Consider the following 17351-nt stretch of genomic DNA (forward strand, 5'->3'; position numbering starts at 1 on the left):
CAAGGTGCATTGTACTCATAAATTGATATATTGAATTGAAACCCCTCTGTACAACTACTTAAAGATAAATAAAAAATTAAAAGTTAAAATAAAATGCTGTTCTGTTTAAAGTACTACATCTACAGAAGTAGATAAATTAAGGAACCCTACCTGTAATCTATTCACTTTCTGAGCTTCTTTCAAAGATACAATATATCCTTTGTTTTCCTGCATCAACTCTTGCATTTGTTTCTTTAGTTCCTTCACCTCCAGTTCCTTCTGATTAAATATAGTGTCAGCAGCAGCCAGAGCACACTGCACAGAAAAGAAAAAGTGACATTCACCAGGGCCAATACTCAAGAGAACCTTCATAATAACAAAACTCTTAGCATCTTAGGTAGACAACATATTTTCTTTTCGTTTTCCCCTTTCATTTCAAGTTTTTCCTGGTTTCTTTATAAACAAAACCCCAAACTGATGAGGAAGCTATCATTGCTATATCCTTGCAATTAATTACCAGGAAGACAAAGCTTTCCTGACTTTCATTTCCTTTATATGAAAACTACTTATCAGGATTCTACAGTATATCCAGTATGATTTTTACAGGTCTGCTAGAAATGCTGAATTTTCATGTGTGTTTTTTTTTGTCGGTCGTGGGGCTTGAACTCTGGGCCTGGGCGCTGTCCCTCAGCTCTTCAGCTCAAGGCAAGCGCTCTACCACTTGAGCTACAGCGCCACTTCCGGTTTTCTGGTGGTTTATTGGAGATAGGAGTCTCACGGTCTCTCCTGCCCGGGCTGGCTTTGAACCGAGATCCTCAGATCTCAGCCTCCTGAGTAGCTAGGATTATAGGCGTGAGCCACCAGCGCCGGGCTCATGTGTGTTTTTAAAGTTCAGATATTTCTAAATTGCAAAACATAAGAACAAATGAGGGAAACCATGGAGGCTATGTTTCTTTGAGTCTGGCTTACTTCACTCAATATGTATTTTCCAAGTCTTTCCATTTCCTTATGAATGAGGTGATGCCATTCGTTCTGATGGAAACATAGAATTCCTTTTTCTTGATCCATTCATCTCCTGGGGAACACTGGGTTGAGGATCACAATAGCTCAGTAGCTATATACATATGACTATATAAAATGATGCTAATTGAAATTAACTCCAAGATATGGAAACAAACGTTGGCTTTTGTTAATGTACTGCATGAAGTTATTTCTTTTTTTTACCCTTTGATTTATCCCATTTCATTGTTTTTGATTTTGGTACCTGTGTCTTGTATATACATATATCTTATTTGGGAAGGGAAGGGGAATAACAAAATGGTGAAACAAGGACAAAGGGTAAACCAAATGAAACACTATGTTGGAAATGAACTTTACAACTTGGGGAGAAGGTGAGTTGGGGGGAGAGAAATTGGGGAAAAGTGGGGTAACAATGTTCTACAAGAAATGTACCATTACCTTATGTAATTGTAACCCCTCTGTATATCACCTTTACAATCAAATTAAATTTTTTAAAAAGTGAAAAAAATAATACAAATAAGCATTTAAATGAAGTATACTTGAGGATTTCATATGCTTTCACAATGAAGAGATGTCTTTTGAAGACAGAAAATGCAGTTATCTGGTCTTATTTCTTGGTTTCTGAAGAATTGTGTTTTTCAGACACCTTAGGATGTCTGAATAATTTTAAATTAAATAAGCATGAAATTATTCATTAAGGTCCTACTTCATGCCATATATTTAGTAATCTGAAAATCTCCCTAAATAGACATGACTCCTTACCATGAAGAAACTAAGGCTCAGTGAGATTTGAATTTCTTCCCAAGATGATACAATAGTTAAGATTCAATCCCAGGCTCTATTTGAAGCCTAAGTTTCTGCTCTTTACTACAAAGCTATAAAGCCATGAGTGGTTCGTTGCAAAAATACTTTTCACTTTACAAAACAACTTAATCTAAGATATAGCACATGTGTGACTTTTCTGGAAGTAGAATGGTAATGATCAGACCTTGCACTGGGCCCTAGATCTGAGGCCAGTTTTGATTTTACCCACTTGATAGTAAGACTTTAGGTGAGTCCCTCCTTTTCTCTATGATTCTTTTTTTTTCTGCCAGTCCTGGGGCTTGAACTCAGGGCCTGGTTCTCTCCCTGAGCTTTTCTGCTCAATGCTAGCACTCTACCACTTGAGCCACAGTGCCACTTGCAGATTTTTTGAATAGTCTCACAGACTTTCCTGCCCCAGCTAGCTTTAAACTATGATCCTCAGATCTCAGCCTCCTGAGTAGCTAGGATTACAGGCATGAGCCATTGGTGCCCAGCTTCTCTGAGATTCTTAAGATTCCAATGGTCTTTATAATATGTTATATAACCATATTAAAATATGGTTGCATTTTAATATTACAATATAGTTGTATACCATATTATAAAGACCATAGATGTAACTATAATAATGAGAATTATTCTTTATTCTACATGCATTATTTTTTTTTTGGTTGTAGGACCCAAACTCAAGGCCTGGGCGCTGTCCCTCAGCTCTTCAGCTCAAGGCTAGCACTCTTATCACTTGAGCCATAGCTCCTCTTCCAGCTTTTTTCTGCTTATGTGGTGCTGAGGAATCGAACACAGGGCCTCATGCATGCAAGGCACGCACTCTTCCACTGAGCCACCTTCCTAGCCCATACATGCATTTTTTTTTTAATTTCAGAAGTTTAACTTCTGCATATTTAAATATGTCTATAAATGTTTTATAATTTTATTTGGTTTCTATTTATTTCAATGTTTATTCAATACATTTATCTTTGTTGTCTACTCTTGTACTCAAAATACAAAAAGAAACAAAGTAAGCTGGGTGCTCAAGATTCATGACTATAATCTTAGGTATTCAGGAGGCTGAAATCTGAAGATTGAAGCTCAAAGCCAGGTCAGGCAGGAAAGCCTATGAAACTTTTTCTCCAACTAACAGCAAAAAGCCAGAAGTATATCTGTGGCTAAAGAGGTAAAGAGCCGCCTTGAGTGAAAGAAAAGCTAAAAAGAATAGAGCCCATGAGGGAATGAGAGGGAAAGAGGGAACAGCTTAGATTAAACAAAGAAATGTGCATATCACTTGACTTGTGGAAGTTGTATTGAAGTTGTATTGTCAAAGCTCATAGAACTCACAAACTTTATAGACCATGATAATGACAATTTGCCTTGTGAAGATTAAAATGTGTTTGTGACTTTAACTATTACTATCCCACAATACTGTGAAATTTGTGAAATTTATGTAATCACTTAATCTCAATAAATAATTATTTTTTAAAAAAAGAATAGAGCCCATAAGCCCTAAGTCCAAACTCTAGTAACTGTCCCAACACACACACACACACACACACACACACACGCACGCACGCACACACGCACGCACGCACACACACACACACACACACACACACACCCCACACACCCCAAACAACAATGACAAAGTCCCTTAGAGATATTTATGAGAGATGGTAACTTCAAAACAAATGCTACAGAAGTGGCTCAAGTGGTAGAGCGCTAGCCTTGAGCTGAAGAGTGAGGGACAGCGCCCAAGCCCAGAGTTCAAGCCCCACAACCGACAAAAAACAAAAAAAAAATGTTACTTCCTTACCAATAATCTGACTACAATCTCATCTTGGCCAAGAAGTTTTCAATAAGCTTACTTGTCTGCTTACTAGACTCAAGAAAAGAAGCAGGGCTAAGAAAAAAAAAATTTCACCCGGCTGCCTTCCTGTCGTGATGCCAAGCAATCTCCCTAAGCAGGACAGTTTACCAAGCTACATTCACAGTGACACATGGGATGTTCTTCTCTAGGAAGACTAAAGCTGATACTTTTACATGCCTAAGCCCAGGGGAGCTAATCAAATAAATAAATAAAAGAGAGGAAGCCCGGTGCTTGTGGCTCACGCTTGTAATCCTAGCTACTTAGGAGGCTGAGATCTGAAGATCACCATTCAAAGCCAGCCTGCCAGCCTGGAAAGTCCATGAGACTCTTATCTCTAATAAACCACTAGAAAACTGGAAGTGGCACTGTGGCTCAAGTGACAGAGCACTATCCTTGAGCTGACGAGTTGAGGGACAAGCACCTAGGCCCAGAATTCAGGCCCCACGACCAACAAAAATAAATAAATAAATAAATAAATAAATAAATAAAAGAGATTATAATTAGCTAACAATTATTGAGCTTTACTTCATCCAGGCGTGTGTGTGTGTGTGTGTGTGTGTGTGTGTGTGTGTGTGTGTGTGTGTGTGTGTGTGTGTGTGTGTGTGTGTGTGTGTGTGTGTGTGTGTGTGTGTGTGTGTGTGTGTGTGTGTGTGTGTGTGTGTGTGTGTGTGTGTGTGTGTGTGTGTGTTTTGTGGTCCTGGGGCTTGAACTCAGGGCCTGGTTGCTCCCCCTGAGTTTTTCTGCTCAATGCTAGTCCTCTACCAATTGAATCACAGCTCCTCTTCCAGCCTTTTGCTGGTGAATGCTCACAAACTTTCCTGCCCAGGCTGTCTTTGAACTGCAGTCCTCAGCTCTCAGCCTCCTGAGTAGCTAGGATTACAGACGTGAACCACGAGTGCCCAGGAGACACGTTTGTTCTTTTTTTCTTTCTTTTTGTCGGTCGTGGGGCCTGAACTCTAGACTCCCTCAGCTCTTTAGCTTAAATCTAGCACTCTATTACTTAAGCCACAGTGCCATTATGGGCCACTATGTGGTGGTGAGGAACTGAACCCAGGGCCTCATGCATGCAAGGCAAGGCAAGCACTCTACCCTCCTAGCCCTGGCATAGTTGTTTTTAACCACTGGTTTTTTGTTGTTGTTGTTGTTGTTGTTGTTGTTGTTTTTTGTTTGTTTGTTTTTGGTTATCTCACAGAAGAAAAGGAAGGTCAAAATATGAATTTATTTGAGCCAGACTCAGTAGTTCATGCCTGTAAGTAATCCTAGCTACTCAAGAGGCTGAGAGCCTGAAGATTGAAACGGAAGCCATCCTGGGCAATAAAGTATGGTAGACTCCAGCTCCAAAATAACCAGAGAAAAGCTAGTCTAGCTGCACAACTCAGATGATAACAAATCAGCCTAGCCAGAGCTGCAAACCTGGAATTCAAATCCCAGTAATACTGCCAAAGCAACAAAAATGTGTGGAATGACAAGTTTCGTTTGTTTTATCATTTGCTATCCAGTAGTACCTAGAGATCATTAGTCCTGTAAGATTCCAGACCCCAATTAATAGGGGAAAGGGGCTGTGTCTCTCACTTTGAGAATGATAATATTCATTAGCATTTTCCAAGCTCTGTCAAATCCTATAATTAAGAAAACCTTGCTTTCTGTCATCTAGCATTCCCCAGAATAATCTGATCATGGTATTCTTTTCCAGAAAGATGTTAGTATCTTCAGAAAGCCATAATCCAGAGCAAATTTAGAGTTTCTAACAGAGGAAGAAAGAAAATTAGCACTTTTCCTACCCCTCTAATAGTAGGTGGTATGGGTTTCCAATTTCAGCCACCTAAGAAGCAAGAAAAAGGAAAAGCAGTTCTCCTTATCAACATCTGTATTATCCCAAAATTCAATTTTCCAATTACCTGTACTTCCTGTCCTACCAGTTTCTTACACTACTGAGGAAGGGCTTATTCTGTGTAGGAAAGAGGCAAGCCATGGTTACCACCTTTCACAAAAAGGAAAGAAAACAAAGTATTGCCTTACCAAGTGCCTATAGCTCACACCTGTAATCCTACTTAGGAAGCTGAGATATTAGGATCACTCTTTGAAGCCATCCTGGGAAGGAAAGTTCATGAGACTCTTATCTCCAATTAACTACCAAAAAGATGGAACTTAAACTGTGGCTGAAGTGGTAGAGTGCTAGCCTTGAGCAGAATAAGTTCAGGGGCAGCACCCATATCCTGAGTTCAAGTGCCAAGACTGGCATAAAAAAATTAATTTTCAGCCAGGCACTGGTGGCTCATGCCTGTAATCCTAGCTACTCAGGAGGCTGACATCTGAGGATCATTGTTCAAAGCCAGCCTGGGCAAGAAAGTCTGTGAAACTCGTATCTCCAATAAACCACCAGAAAACCAGAAGTGGCGCTGTGGCTCAAGTGGTAGAGCACTCACCTTGAGTTGAAGAGCTGAGGGACAGTGCCCAGGCCCAGAGTTCAAGCACCATGACCAACAACAACAACAAAAAAATTAATTTTCAATTCTGGAGTTTGTGTGTGTGGGAAAAGCTGTATGTGGGGAATGTACTTAAGCACTTGCAGATGATTTATAAGCAGCACTAGGAACTTAAAAATGACAAACTATACCAGGCATAGTGGTGCATGCTTGAAATCCCAGTACTCAGGAGACTGAGTTAACAAGATGGTAAATTAGAGGCTAGTTTGTGCTATACAGATGAACCCATTGCAACAATGAGATGTACAAGTCGTTTTGTTGAAAACGAACTTTACAACTTTGGTGGGGGGGGGGAGGACTGGGGGGAGGAGGATAGGATGGGAAGGGGAAACAAAGGAGGAGGTTATAATGCTTGATAAGAAATTTACTCATTATCTTGCCCATGTAATTGTAACCCCTCTGTACAGTATTTTCATAATTAAAAAAAAAAGAATAACAAACTAGGCTTACAAGAAAAATAAACTGGGCTGGGAAGGTGGCTCAGTGGTAGAGCACTTGCCTTGCATGCATGAGGCCCTGGGTTCGATTCCTCAGCACCACATAAGCAGAAAAAAAAGCCGGAAGTGGCTCAAGTGGTAGAGTGCTAGCCTTGAGCTGAAGAGCTGAGGGACAGAGCCCAGGCCCAGAGTTCAGGGCCCACGACCAAATCAAAAAAAAAAACAAAAAAAAAGAAAAATAAACTATGGCTATTCAGACTTGAGTACGTGCAGACATTTTCTCAAAAAATGAGGACCTACCATTTCAAGGAAAACTTGAACTTTTCTACAAATTATAATCCTTGAATTTCACAAAAATTAAATTTCAGAAAACGTTTCTGCTACTTATGAGCTTGACAGCTTCCAACAAATGCTTATAAATGTAATAGCCAAGCAGGGTATCCAATACCTGTACTCTCAGCTATTTGGGGAGTACGGACAGAAGGATTGAGTTTAAAGTCAGCCCTGGGAAAAGCTAGTGAGTGTAGCTCATAGAGACAAAATGCAAACAAAAAAGCATAATTCAAGTGGTTAGGCAGAAGGCCTACCATGCACAAGGCCCTGGGTTCAGCTCTAATTACATACAAAACAAAATACAAAAGTAATACAAAATACAAAAATGATACCAAGGTATTATTTTGGTTTTGGAATAACTGTTTAGCCTAGCACACAACTTATTTCCTAAATGATCAATTATTTTCAAAATGTGGAGCCAGCAAATCTTAATTTTTTTTAAAGTTTTAGCCAGGTATGGGTGGCTTACACCTGTAATCCTAGCCACAAGAGGCTGAGATCAAAGGACTAAGGTCTGAACCAGTCCTGGCAGTAGGCCTCAAGACAATCTTCAATTAGCCAGCAAAAAAGTGGTACTGGAGGCATGACTAAAGTGACACAGTGCTAATTGTTAGCTAAAAAGCCAAGCAAGAATTTGAAGCTATGAGTTCATGCCCTGGTACAGGCAAAAAAAAAAAAATTTCAAAGCATATACTACAAGTAAACATAGGAAATATCTACTTGTTAAGTTCTGGTATAGTATTAAAAAATAATCTCTGAAACTAAGTACCAATGGCTAACATCTATAATCCTAGCTGCTAATGAGGCTGAGGCTGAGATCTGAAGATTGCCAGGGAAGTCAAATCCAAGACATTGTTATTTACCACTAACCAGCAAAATGTTAAAAAAAAGCATGGCCCAAGTGGTAGAGTACCAATGTTGAGCAGAAAAGACTAAGCAAGCACTTAAGGCCCTGAGTTCAAGCCCCAGTACCAGCAAATGCATATGCATGTGCACACACACACACACACACACACACACACACACACACACACACACACACACACACACACAACACACACACACACACACACACACACATCTCCTAGTCAGGCATGGTAGTGCATGCTTGTCATCCAATTATTCAGAAGGTAGGGAGGATTCTGGAGCTAGAGTCTAGCCTGGGCCAAGTTAGCAGAGCACTATCTCAAAAAATAAAACAAATCAACAAACAAAAAAAGGTTAAGGACGCTGATCAAGTGATAGAGTACTTTCCTCAAACATGAAAAAAAAAATTAAAAAAAATTTCCAGTTACATTAAAAAGTTATTAAAATACTCCAAATACAAATTTACATAAGGCTGAATTTTTCTTTTCTAACTTCAACAGCATGAGATAACAAACTGCTGAAAGCACATTATGAAATCCAATTGCCTTCTATTAAGACAAAGGTTAATGAGACTGCAAAAATATAAAACACATGGACTGGGAAAGTGGCTCAGTGGTAGAGTGCTTGCCTTGCATGCATGAGGCCCTGGGTTCGATTCCTCAGTACCACATACGCAGAAAAAGCTGGAAGTGGTGCTGTGGCTCAACTGGTAGAGCACTAGCCTTAAGCTGAAAAGCCAAGGGACAGTGCCCAGGCCCAGAGAGTTCAGGCCCCGTGACCGACAAAAAAATTAAATATATATATATATATATAAAACACACTTCTATACATTTTTTTTTCTTGTTTTGAAAAAGTTTGCAAAGTGCTATAATAGAGAATACCCATTTCTCATCAGAAAGCAATGCTTTCCTATATTAGGAAACAGATGACACCCTAGAAATTGGGAACCAGGTTACTTAAAGAAAGATTCTTCTTACAAATGCCACAAAAGGAGAGCCAGGTGTGTCTTGTTCCACATTATTTCCCAGTGACACATAACTTTAATGCCATGTTTTTTCAAATGATAAATGGGGCAATTAATTTTGAACTCAAAATATGTATATACAATGTGCATACATATCCATTCCTAAATTGCTTGATATTGTCAAATGTGTTGATTAAATTAATTAAATCTAGACTTAAGGAATGAAGTATTTTCTAAAGAACTACAGTACAACTTAGATTATTAAAAACAAACAAAAAACTGTTTTAAAAATTACTTTGGAGCCGGGTGCTGGTGACTCATGCCTGTAATCCTAGCTACTCAGGAGGCTGAGATCTGAGGATCACAGTTCAAAGCCAGCCTAGGCAGGAAAGTCTGTGAAACTCTTATCTCCAATAAACCACCAGGAAACCTGAATTGGTACTATAGCTCAAGTGGTAGAGCTCTCGCCTTGAGCTGAAGAGCTGAGAGACAGCGCTCAGGCCCAGAGTTCAAGCCCCACGACCGACAAAAAAAAATAAAATTACTTTGGGCTTTTCAGGTGTAAGTTCAAATTTATTTATGATACAGTTTTATTGTACTCAGTTTGTTTTGGGATTATCCATTAGTTTGTATTTAGACAATTCTCTTATAAGAAATTAACTGATAAAATCATGTTTTTATGGTCAAAAAAAGTACAACTTAGTTATTTCTGAAAACATTTCTTTTCACCCTCTAAGTTGATAGCAAAATATTACACGTGACCTATTTAATATATATAACATACTGACCTATATAGTTTAACGATGAAAAGGAGAAGAGAAACCAATCAAGTCAAAACTCATGAAGAAGAAACAATAGAGAATAGAAAGAAACAGAGGAAGCCAAAGGGCAAATGGAATTCTTCTTAAAAGCATGATCAATTGCAGTCTTTTAGAATTGATTTGCCCAAATACATGTAGTTCATAAACAAGTTACTCATGAAAGTAATGTGTAAGTACCTGGTATTTCTTAAGCTCTCTCTTCAGCTGGAGAACTGTAACATGCTGTGGTCCTTCTTCCAGGTCTCCACTGCCCTGGCTTCCTTGGAATGAAGTAAGGACGGCCTTTCTGACCTCTTGGGTCATGTTAAACCACTCCTGAAGTTGATCTTGCTGCTTCTGGTTTAATCTAACAGCATCTTTTAGGTCCACCAAGAAGGTAAAGGCTTCCTCTATACAATTTTGGTAGTCCTGACATTCCCCTTGTAGCTGAGCTACTTGTTCCTCTAGAGAATGGATCCTATTTTTATCAGGAGTGCTCTCTCCAAGGACCTGGCTAGTTCGGCTGACGCTAGCCTGCTGGCTTTGCAAAGCTTCTCTCAGCAACTTAATTTCAAATTCCATTTCATCCATACGGTCTGACTTGGGGCTAAAGTTTAAAGTGGGTTTGTTTCTAATGTTGCGAGCTCTGTTGGCATATTTGAGAGAATTTAAAGACTCATCAAAATCTGAGGAGGATGGGCTGACACAGGTGATCATGACAGTCTTGGCACTGCCTCCTAGGGAGTCTTTCAGAAGCCGAGTAATTTTAGCATCCCTGTATGGAATATGTGAGCTCTTCCTGCGTGGGTCCCCAAGGGCACTTATTACATTTCCTAAAGCCAGCAATCCACTGTTGATTTGAATGGATTCTTTGAACCGTTCACCGGTATTCCCTGTTTTGGTTACTCGTTCTGATCCAGCCAAATCTACAAAATGGAACTTGGAGATGATATGCCGATGGGAATACCATGATCCATCATCAGATGCCTCTGCATTTTTCTCAACTTGACAAATGCTGATTGTAAAAATTGCATGTGACCTGCTGGAGTGCTCATTCATGTGCGTGGTACCCGTATGTCTAGCGGCATTCCCCACCTCTAGGAGACTCATCACTTCATCCACACTCTCCACATGGCATTCCTTGACCCCAACAATCACTGGAAATAGCAACAACAAATCTTAAAAGCAAGCTTCCATCAAATCCAATACAGTTACACAGACAAGTTATCATTTGCTAAACAGCCCAATCAAGATAGTCACTTTGAAAAAAAAAACATAGCATTGCAAACAATAATAACATCATCCATTTCATTTAAATAATTTAAGGAAATTTCCCCGATGGAACCATTTGATTGAACTCTAAAAGATATAACTTATTGTTACAAATCTAGTGCGCTTCTTTCTTTCTTTCTCTTTCTTTCTTTCTTTCTTTTCCCTCCCTCCCTTCCTTCCTTCCTTCCTTCCTTCCTTCCCTTCCTTTTTTCTTTCAGCCAAACATCACACTTAAACCTTTAAAATGAACAACCAAAGAAAAAAACTCTTGAGCTAGAGGTATAACTCTGTGGTTAAGTATGTGTTTAGCACATAAAAGGTTTAGGTGGAAGTGGCGCTGTGGCTCAAGCAGTAGAGCACTTGCCTTGAGCTGAAGAGCGCAGGGACAGGGCCCAAACCCAGAGTTCAAGCCCCACGACTGACCAAAAAAAAAAAAAAAAAGATTTAGGTTCAATCCCCAAAACAAAACAAAAACAAAAAACTCAAACCCCTCTGTTTCAATATTGTGACTCATAGATTAAGTTGTAATATGAATCGTAGATTCATAGAGCTCGACAGTAGTAAATTAATTGAGAGAAATTAGTTTCTTTGCAGTTTAAGCCATCCTTAGCTTTAAAACTTTTTTTTTGTATTGTAGACTCACCATCAATGATAAATCAAAATTTCAATACAAATGAAGTTGGTTATTTGTGATTTTAATCCAAGAAACAAAGCTCAATTCCTTGCTCAAATGGTAGTGTCATGCTTCCTCTTTGACATCCTGCTACAATCACTGCTACTTTTAAAATAAATAACTTTGTTTATATTATTTCTATCATGACACTAGTGTAGTAACCTAGTTCATTTAAAGTTCTAGGCCAGGTATGGTGGCTCACAACTATAATCCCAATCTATGACTTCCAAGCAGGGAGTCATAGATGAGAAAATCAAGTTCAAAGCCAGCCTAGGCAAATGAACTAGACCTTATCTCAAAGAACAAGCTGGGTATAGTGGTGCATATCTGTAATCTCAGCTCTGTGAGAGGTCTAGATGGTTCAAGGCTGGCCTCAGGCAAGAAGTAGGAGATGCTATCAGAAAAGTAAATGAAATTTTGTAAAGACTACAGATTTGGTAGGAGAGGTGCTTGCCTTAGTAAGCTCTCAAGACCCTGAAGTTCAAATTTCATAGTACAAAAAAAAAAGTAAATAAAAGTTCTAAATTATCTGTACTACAAATAGGCAGAACTAAACCCTCAAGGATTATACAATATGGCACTGAAACTGTAAATTCTAGTAAATTTTTCTTAAAAGTTTTAGCAATTTTTATAGAATATTTGGCTGTAAGCTAACGCTCTGTTTCTAAAACCCACTCACGTATCACCTAGTAACTTATTATGAAAAACAAAACAAAACAAAAACAACTAATGCACTATCCTAGACTAAAAATAAGAATCTCTAAGAAGTTGGGCCTGGAAATCAATATTTTAAAAAATTAATCATTTCAGGTGACCCTAATTTTGCAGTAGCTGAGACAACATTGTTTCAAGGACAGAGAATACCAGGGTAGTAAAGCAATTTGTCAATCAAATGTACTGTGATCGTGGGAAGAACTCTACATAAGATAGTAATTTGTCTTAAGATAATTTGTATGGCCCTTTAAATTTTTTGCAAGATTGGTTCATTTAGGAAAAATACGTTTATCAAGTTTATTAGAAATAAGAGTGTAGTCTATATTTCTATTGTTTTTAACGTTTTATAATTAGCATATATTTTTGGTCATTTTTATACGCCATAGAAACCTCAGTAATTATAATCATAGGTACAAGAAGCTCAGTATGAATTCTACGCAGAATAGATAAAACTATATAAAGTTATCTAGTAAGACCATAAGCTAACATGGTCACTTTCTTTCTAAAAACAAGGCAAAAAACAGTTTATCCAAGTATCCAGGAATGCCATGATGGCCAGAACATGGCTGTAAGGAGCAAGTTTCACTGTCCCCTATAGTCTATAATTTGAATGATAATATCAATTTTCCTTTCCTAAGTGCTAGCAAAGTCCTCCAGGAAGTCATTCTTCTGGCAGCCTCTTCAGAAAAAGTTCTACTATGTATGTTTTCTAGGAGTGGAATTCAGCTAAGAACTCTCACATCAATGGCATTAATAACAAAACCTTAAAACAGCCTAAATATTCTACAATAGCAGAGTTAAATAAGTTATTATACCACATTGATAATACAAATCACCATATTAAATGGACCAAGCACAATGGCCCACAATTGTAATCCTAGCTACTTGGGAGGTTGTAAGTAGGACGATTCAAGTCTGAGTCAAGTCTTGGACAAAGACATAAGACTATTTCCAAAAAATAACCAAAAAATAAAACAGGAATGGGGTGTAGCTTGTCTGTCTAGCAAGGGGTCCTGAGCTCAATCTCCAGTACTATCACCACCACCACCAACAACAACAACACCAACACCAACAACAAAAACGCAACAACTGTGATATCCAGGTTCTAGCTCATGCCTGTAATCCTAGCAATTTAGGAGGCTGAGATCCGAGGACTGTGGTTCCAATCAAGCCCTGGCAGGAAAATCCATGAGGCTCTAATCTCCAATTAAATGTCACAAAAGCTGGAAGTACAGCTGTGGCTCAATTGATAGAGCACTAGCCTTGAGCACAAAAAGCTCAAGGATAGCACCCAGGCTCTGAGTTCAAGCCCTAGGACTGTCAAAAACAAAACAAAACTGTGATGAAAATACAATATAAACATTATGTGGAAAATAAAATGTAAAACTGTAGGTAGTACTGTATTGCAAGTATATACTTTTATTTTTTATTTTTGTCAGTTGTGGGGCATGAACTCTGGGCCTGAGCAGTCCATCAACTCTTCAGCTCAAGGCTAGCACTCTACCACTTGAGCCACAGAGCCACTTCTGGCTTTTTCTGCTTATGCGGTGCTGAGGAATTAAATCCAGGGCTTCATGCATGGGAGGCAAGCACTTTACCACTGAGCCACCTTCCCAGCCCATATAGTTTTAAAATTATATATACACAGAATAGGAATTTGGGAAAGAAACACAAAAAGAGAAATTATTGGCTAATGGTAGAACTAGCTCAATGGCAGAGCACTTGCAAAGCATGTACGAAGCCCTGGGATCAATCTCCAGCATCAAGGAGAGGAGGAGATGATCTTTAACTTTCTCCCTTATAGTTTTATACATTTTCAAAATATTCCATGACATAGCCAGGCGCTGGTGGCTCACGCCTGTAATCCTAGCTACTCAGGAGGCTGAGATCTGAGGATCGCGGTTCAAAGCCAGCCCGGGCAGGAGAGACCGTGAGACTTCGATCTCCAATAAACCACCAAAAAACCGGAAGTGGCGCTGTAGCTCAAGTGGTAGAGCGCTTGCCTTGAGCTGAAGAGCTGAGGGACAGCGCCCAGGCCCAGAGTTCAAGCCCCACGGCCGACAAAAAAAAAAAAAAAAAAATTCCATGACAAATAGTTCTTAAATCAAATAAGTAAAAATTGCTAGGCATGGTGATACATGCTTGTAATCCAGGCTATTGAGGAAATGGACATAAAAATTAGTTTGAGGACAGCCCAGGAGAAAGAAGTAATCTCCAAAACAAACAGGGGTGGGGCGCTGATGGTTTACTCCTGTAATCCTAGTTACTCCGGAGGCTGGGGTCTGTGGAGTGAGATTTGAAACTACCCTAGGCTGGCTGAAACCCTTCTCTCCAATTTACCACCAAAAAATCTGGAAGTGGAGCTATGGCTCAAATGGCAGAGTGCTAGACTTCAGTGGAAATACACTCAGGTTCTGAGTTCAAGCCCTAAGACTGGCACAAAAAAAAATTAAAAACAGGGCATGGTGGCACATACCTATGATTCCAGTTACTAGAGAGATCTAAGTAAGCCAATCAAAATCCCTGGCCAACTCAGGCAAAACCTTATCTGAAAATAAACTAACAGCAAAAGGACAAGGGAGATGGCTCAAATGGTAGAGCATCTGTCCAGCAACCATGAGGCCCTGAGTTCAATTCTCAGTATCTTGAAAAGGCAAAAAAAAATGTCATTTAAAAAAATGTTTGCGGGCTGGAAAGGTGGCTCAGTGGTAGAGTGCTTGCTTTGCATGCCTGAGGCCCTGGGTTCGATTCCTCAGCACCACATAAGCAAAAAGAAAAAAGCTGGAAGTGGCACTGTGGTTCAAGTGGTAGAGCGCTAGCCTTGAGCTGAAGAGCTGAGGGACAGCACCCAGGCCCAGAGTTCAGGCCCCACGACCGGACCCAAAAAAAAAAAAAAAAAAAAAGTTTGCATTTTTATCCCTCCTGGTAATATTCTTCCATTTCCAAACAACAGAAACTAATTAATAGAGTTAACAGATTATTAGCCCAAAAAGTCAGACCTCTGCCCTGTGTTGATCATTCATACCTGTAATTTCTACTACTCAGGAGACTGAGATCTGAGGATCATGATTCAAAGGCAGGAAAATGTCAGGAAAGTCTTGAGACTGTTTATTTCCAATTAACCACCAAAAACCTGGAAGTGGAGCTATGGCTCAAGTGATAGAACTCCAGCCTTGAGCAAAAAAGTTAAGTGAGAGCACAAGGCCCTGAGTTCAAGCCCCCATACTAGCATACACACACACACACACACACACACACACACACACACACACACACACACACACACACATACTCACTCACACGTCAGACCTCAAGATGCATAACAAAGGATAGTAAATGTCAATGTGGAGAAGCAAAATTCAAGCTCTAAGCTCTTAAAAAGGAATCAAGTGTGACTGCAATTTGAGGCCAGCCAAGGCAGAAAGTTATTAAGACCCCCATCTCAACCGATAAGTTGAGTGTGGTGACATTTGCTTGTCATAGCAGCTGCATAAGAGGATTAAAGTCTAAGTTTACTAAAGTAAAGACCCTATGTGAAAAAAAGCTAAAGCTAAATGGGATGGGCAACTTAACTCAAGTGGTAGAATGCCTGGCCAGCAAGTAAGGCCCTAAATTCAAACCCCAGTACTGAAAAAAAAAAAAAGATGAGGAAAAAAATAGGTGTTTCTTGACAAAAATCTGGACAGCCATCCTTCATCTCAGGAAGTCCCTGAGAGGAAAAAATATAAAATTAAATTTAGCCAATATCAGTTTAAGGTTAGCTCAGATGTAAGTTAACAATAGGAAAACAGTACTCTGAATTACAAATGAATAAATTCATCCAGTCTCAAGAACTACTTTTCACACAATAAGCAAAAAGATATTGAATTTGAAAACAAAAACAAGGGATATGGATATGGGTTGATGGCAGTGTTTACCTAACATGCACTTAGCTCCAACTTTAATTCTAAGTACCTCAAGAGCAAATCAATAAAAAGGAAAATTCCTTTTGCTTAGTTTTTTAAACTTCCTTGGAATATATCCAGAAATTGAATTAAAGATTTTTTTTTTGGTCCGGTTGTGGGGCCTGAACTCTGGGCCTGGGCGCTGTCCCTCAGCTCTTCAGCTCAAGGCTAGCACTCTACCACTTGAGCCACAGCACCACTTCCGGCTTTTTTTCTTTTTGCTTATGTGGTGCTGAGGAATTGAACCCAGGGCCTCAGGCATGCAAGGTGCTCTACCACTGAGCCACCTTCCCAGCCCTTAAAGATATTCTTGAGAGCTCAGAATATGGCTCAAGTGGCAAGCACTTGTCTAAGCACACACAGGCAAAACTCATATCTGTTTGCTACTAAAGGCAACTGGTTAAGTAGACAGACTACTTTACCTGTGTTCCCTTTTTCATCTTCTCGGATGTGAAGATCCTTCATGGATGTCTCCAGTTCTAGAAGATCTCTTAGGTCCTCTTTGTATACTTCTATGTAGGATACTTTTATATTAAAGTCAATGTTAGGATTTTCAGAGACGCTTTGAAATATTTCTTGGATAGCTCGAGGAATGATACCCTTTTGACCCTCCACTACCGATGCTGAAAATTTAGAAAAGGAAAGCAAATCTGGAGCTTTGAAATACATACATATACACATATGTATCCAAAATATATATCCAAAAGTTATACTGTATAATTTTCTTATATTTCTCTATTATTAACGTTTAAAAACACAAAATTGTAAAATTCATGAAAGTTTTCACATGGATCTCCTTACATAGACCTCATCAGGCATTCATTCAACAACTATTTATTTAATGTCTGTATGTGTCATGCACTATTCTAGGATTATGGGAAACTTTAGTGAACAAAATGAGGGGAATATCCCTGAGTTGTTGAATTCTTCCAGGGAAAAACAGGCAGTTACAATAAGGAATAACTGGTATAAGACAAATAAATAAGTAGGAGGTTCACAGTATCCTGAAATATAGGTTCTGTAACATTTGTCTTAAACTCAACAATGTATATTAAAAATATACATCATGGTGGGGAGGGAGCAGTTGGGAAGTGGGAAGAAAAGGGATGGTATGGGAAAAACAAAGGAAGAGGTAACAATGCTCAATAGGAAATGTACTCATTACCTTACTCGTGTAACTGTAGCCCCTCTGTACAGTAT

At 39.1% G+C, this 17351-nt stretch overlaps 1 protein-coding gene across 1 annotated transcript; it reads right to left on the reverse strand.

Moving 5' to 3' along the window:
* Positions 1-150: 150 nt before the first annotated feature.
* LOC138803794 (kinesin-like protein KIF27) lies at positions 151-16774 on the reverse strand (the record flags this gene model as incomplete). The annotated part of the gene is made up of 3 exons (XM_069987879.1): positions 151-294; positions 9747-10705; positions 16574-16774. Coding segments are annotated over 3 exons (1304 nt in total), but the record flags the coding sequence as incomplete, so codon positions are not given.
* Between the last annotated feature and the right edge of the window lie 577 nt (positions 16775-17351).

The sequence above is a fragment of the Dipodomys merriami genome, unplaced genomic scaffold (assembly GCF_024711535.1).
Source record: "Dipodomys merriami isolate MVZ:Mamm:240054 unplaced genomic scaffold, mDipMer1.0.p SCAF_3484, whole genome shotgun sequence".
NCBI lineage: Eukaryota > Metazoa > Chordata > Mammalia > Rodentia > Heteromyidae > Dipodomys > Dipodomys merriami.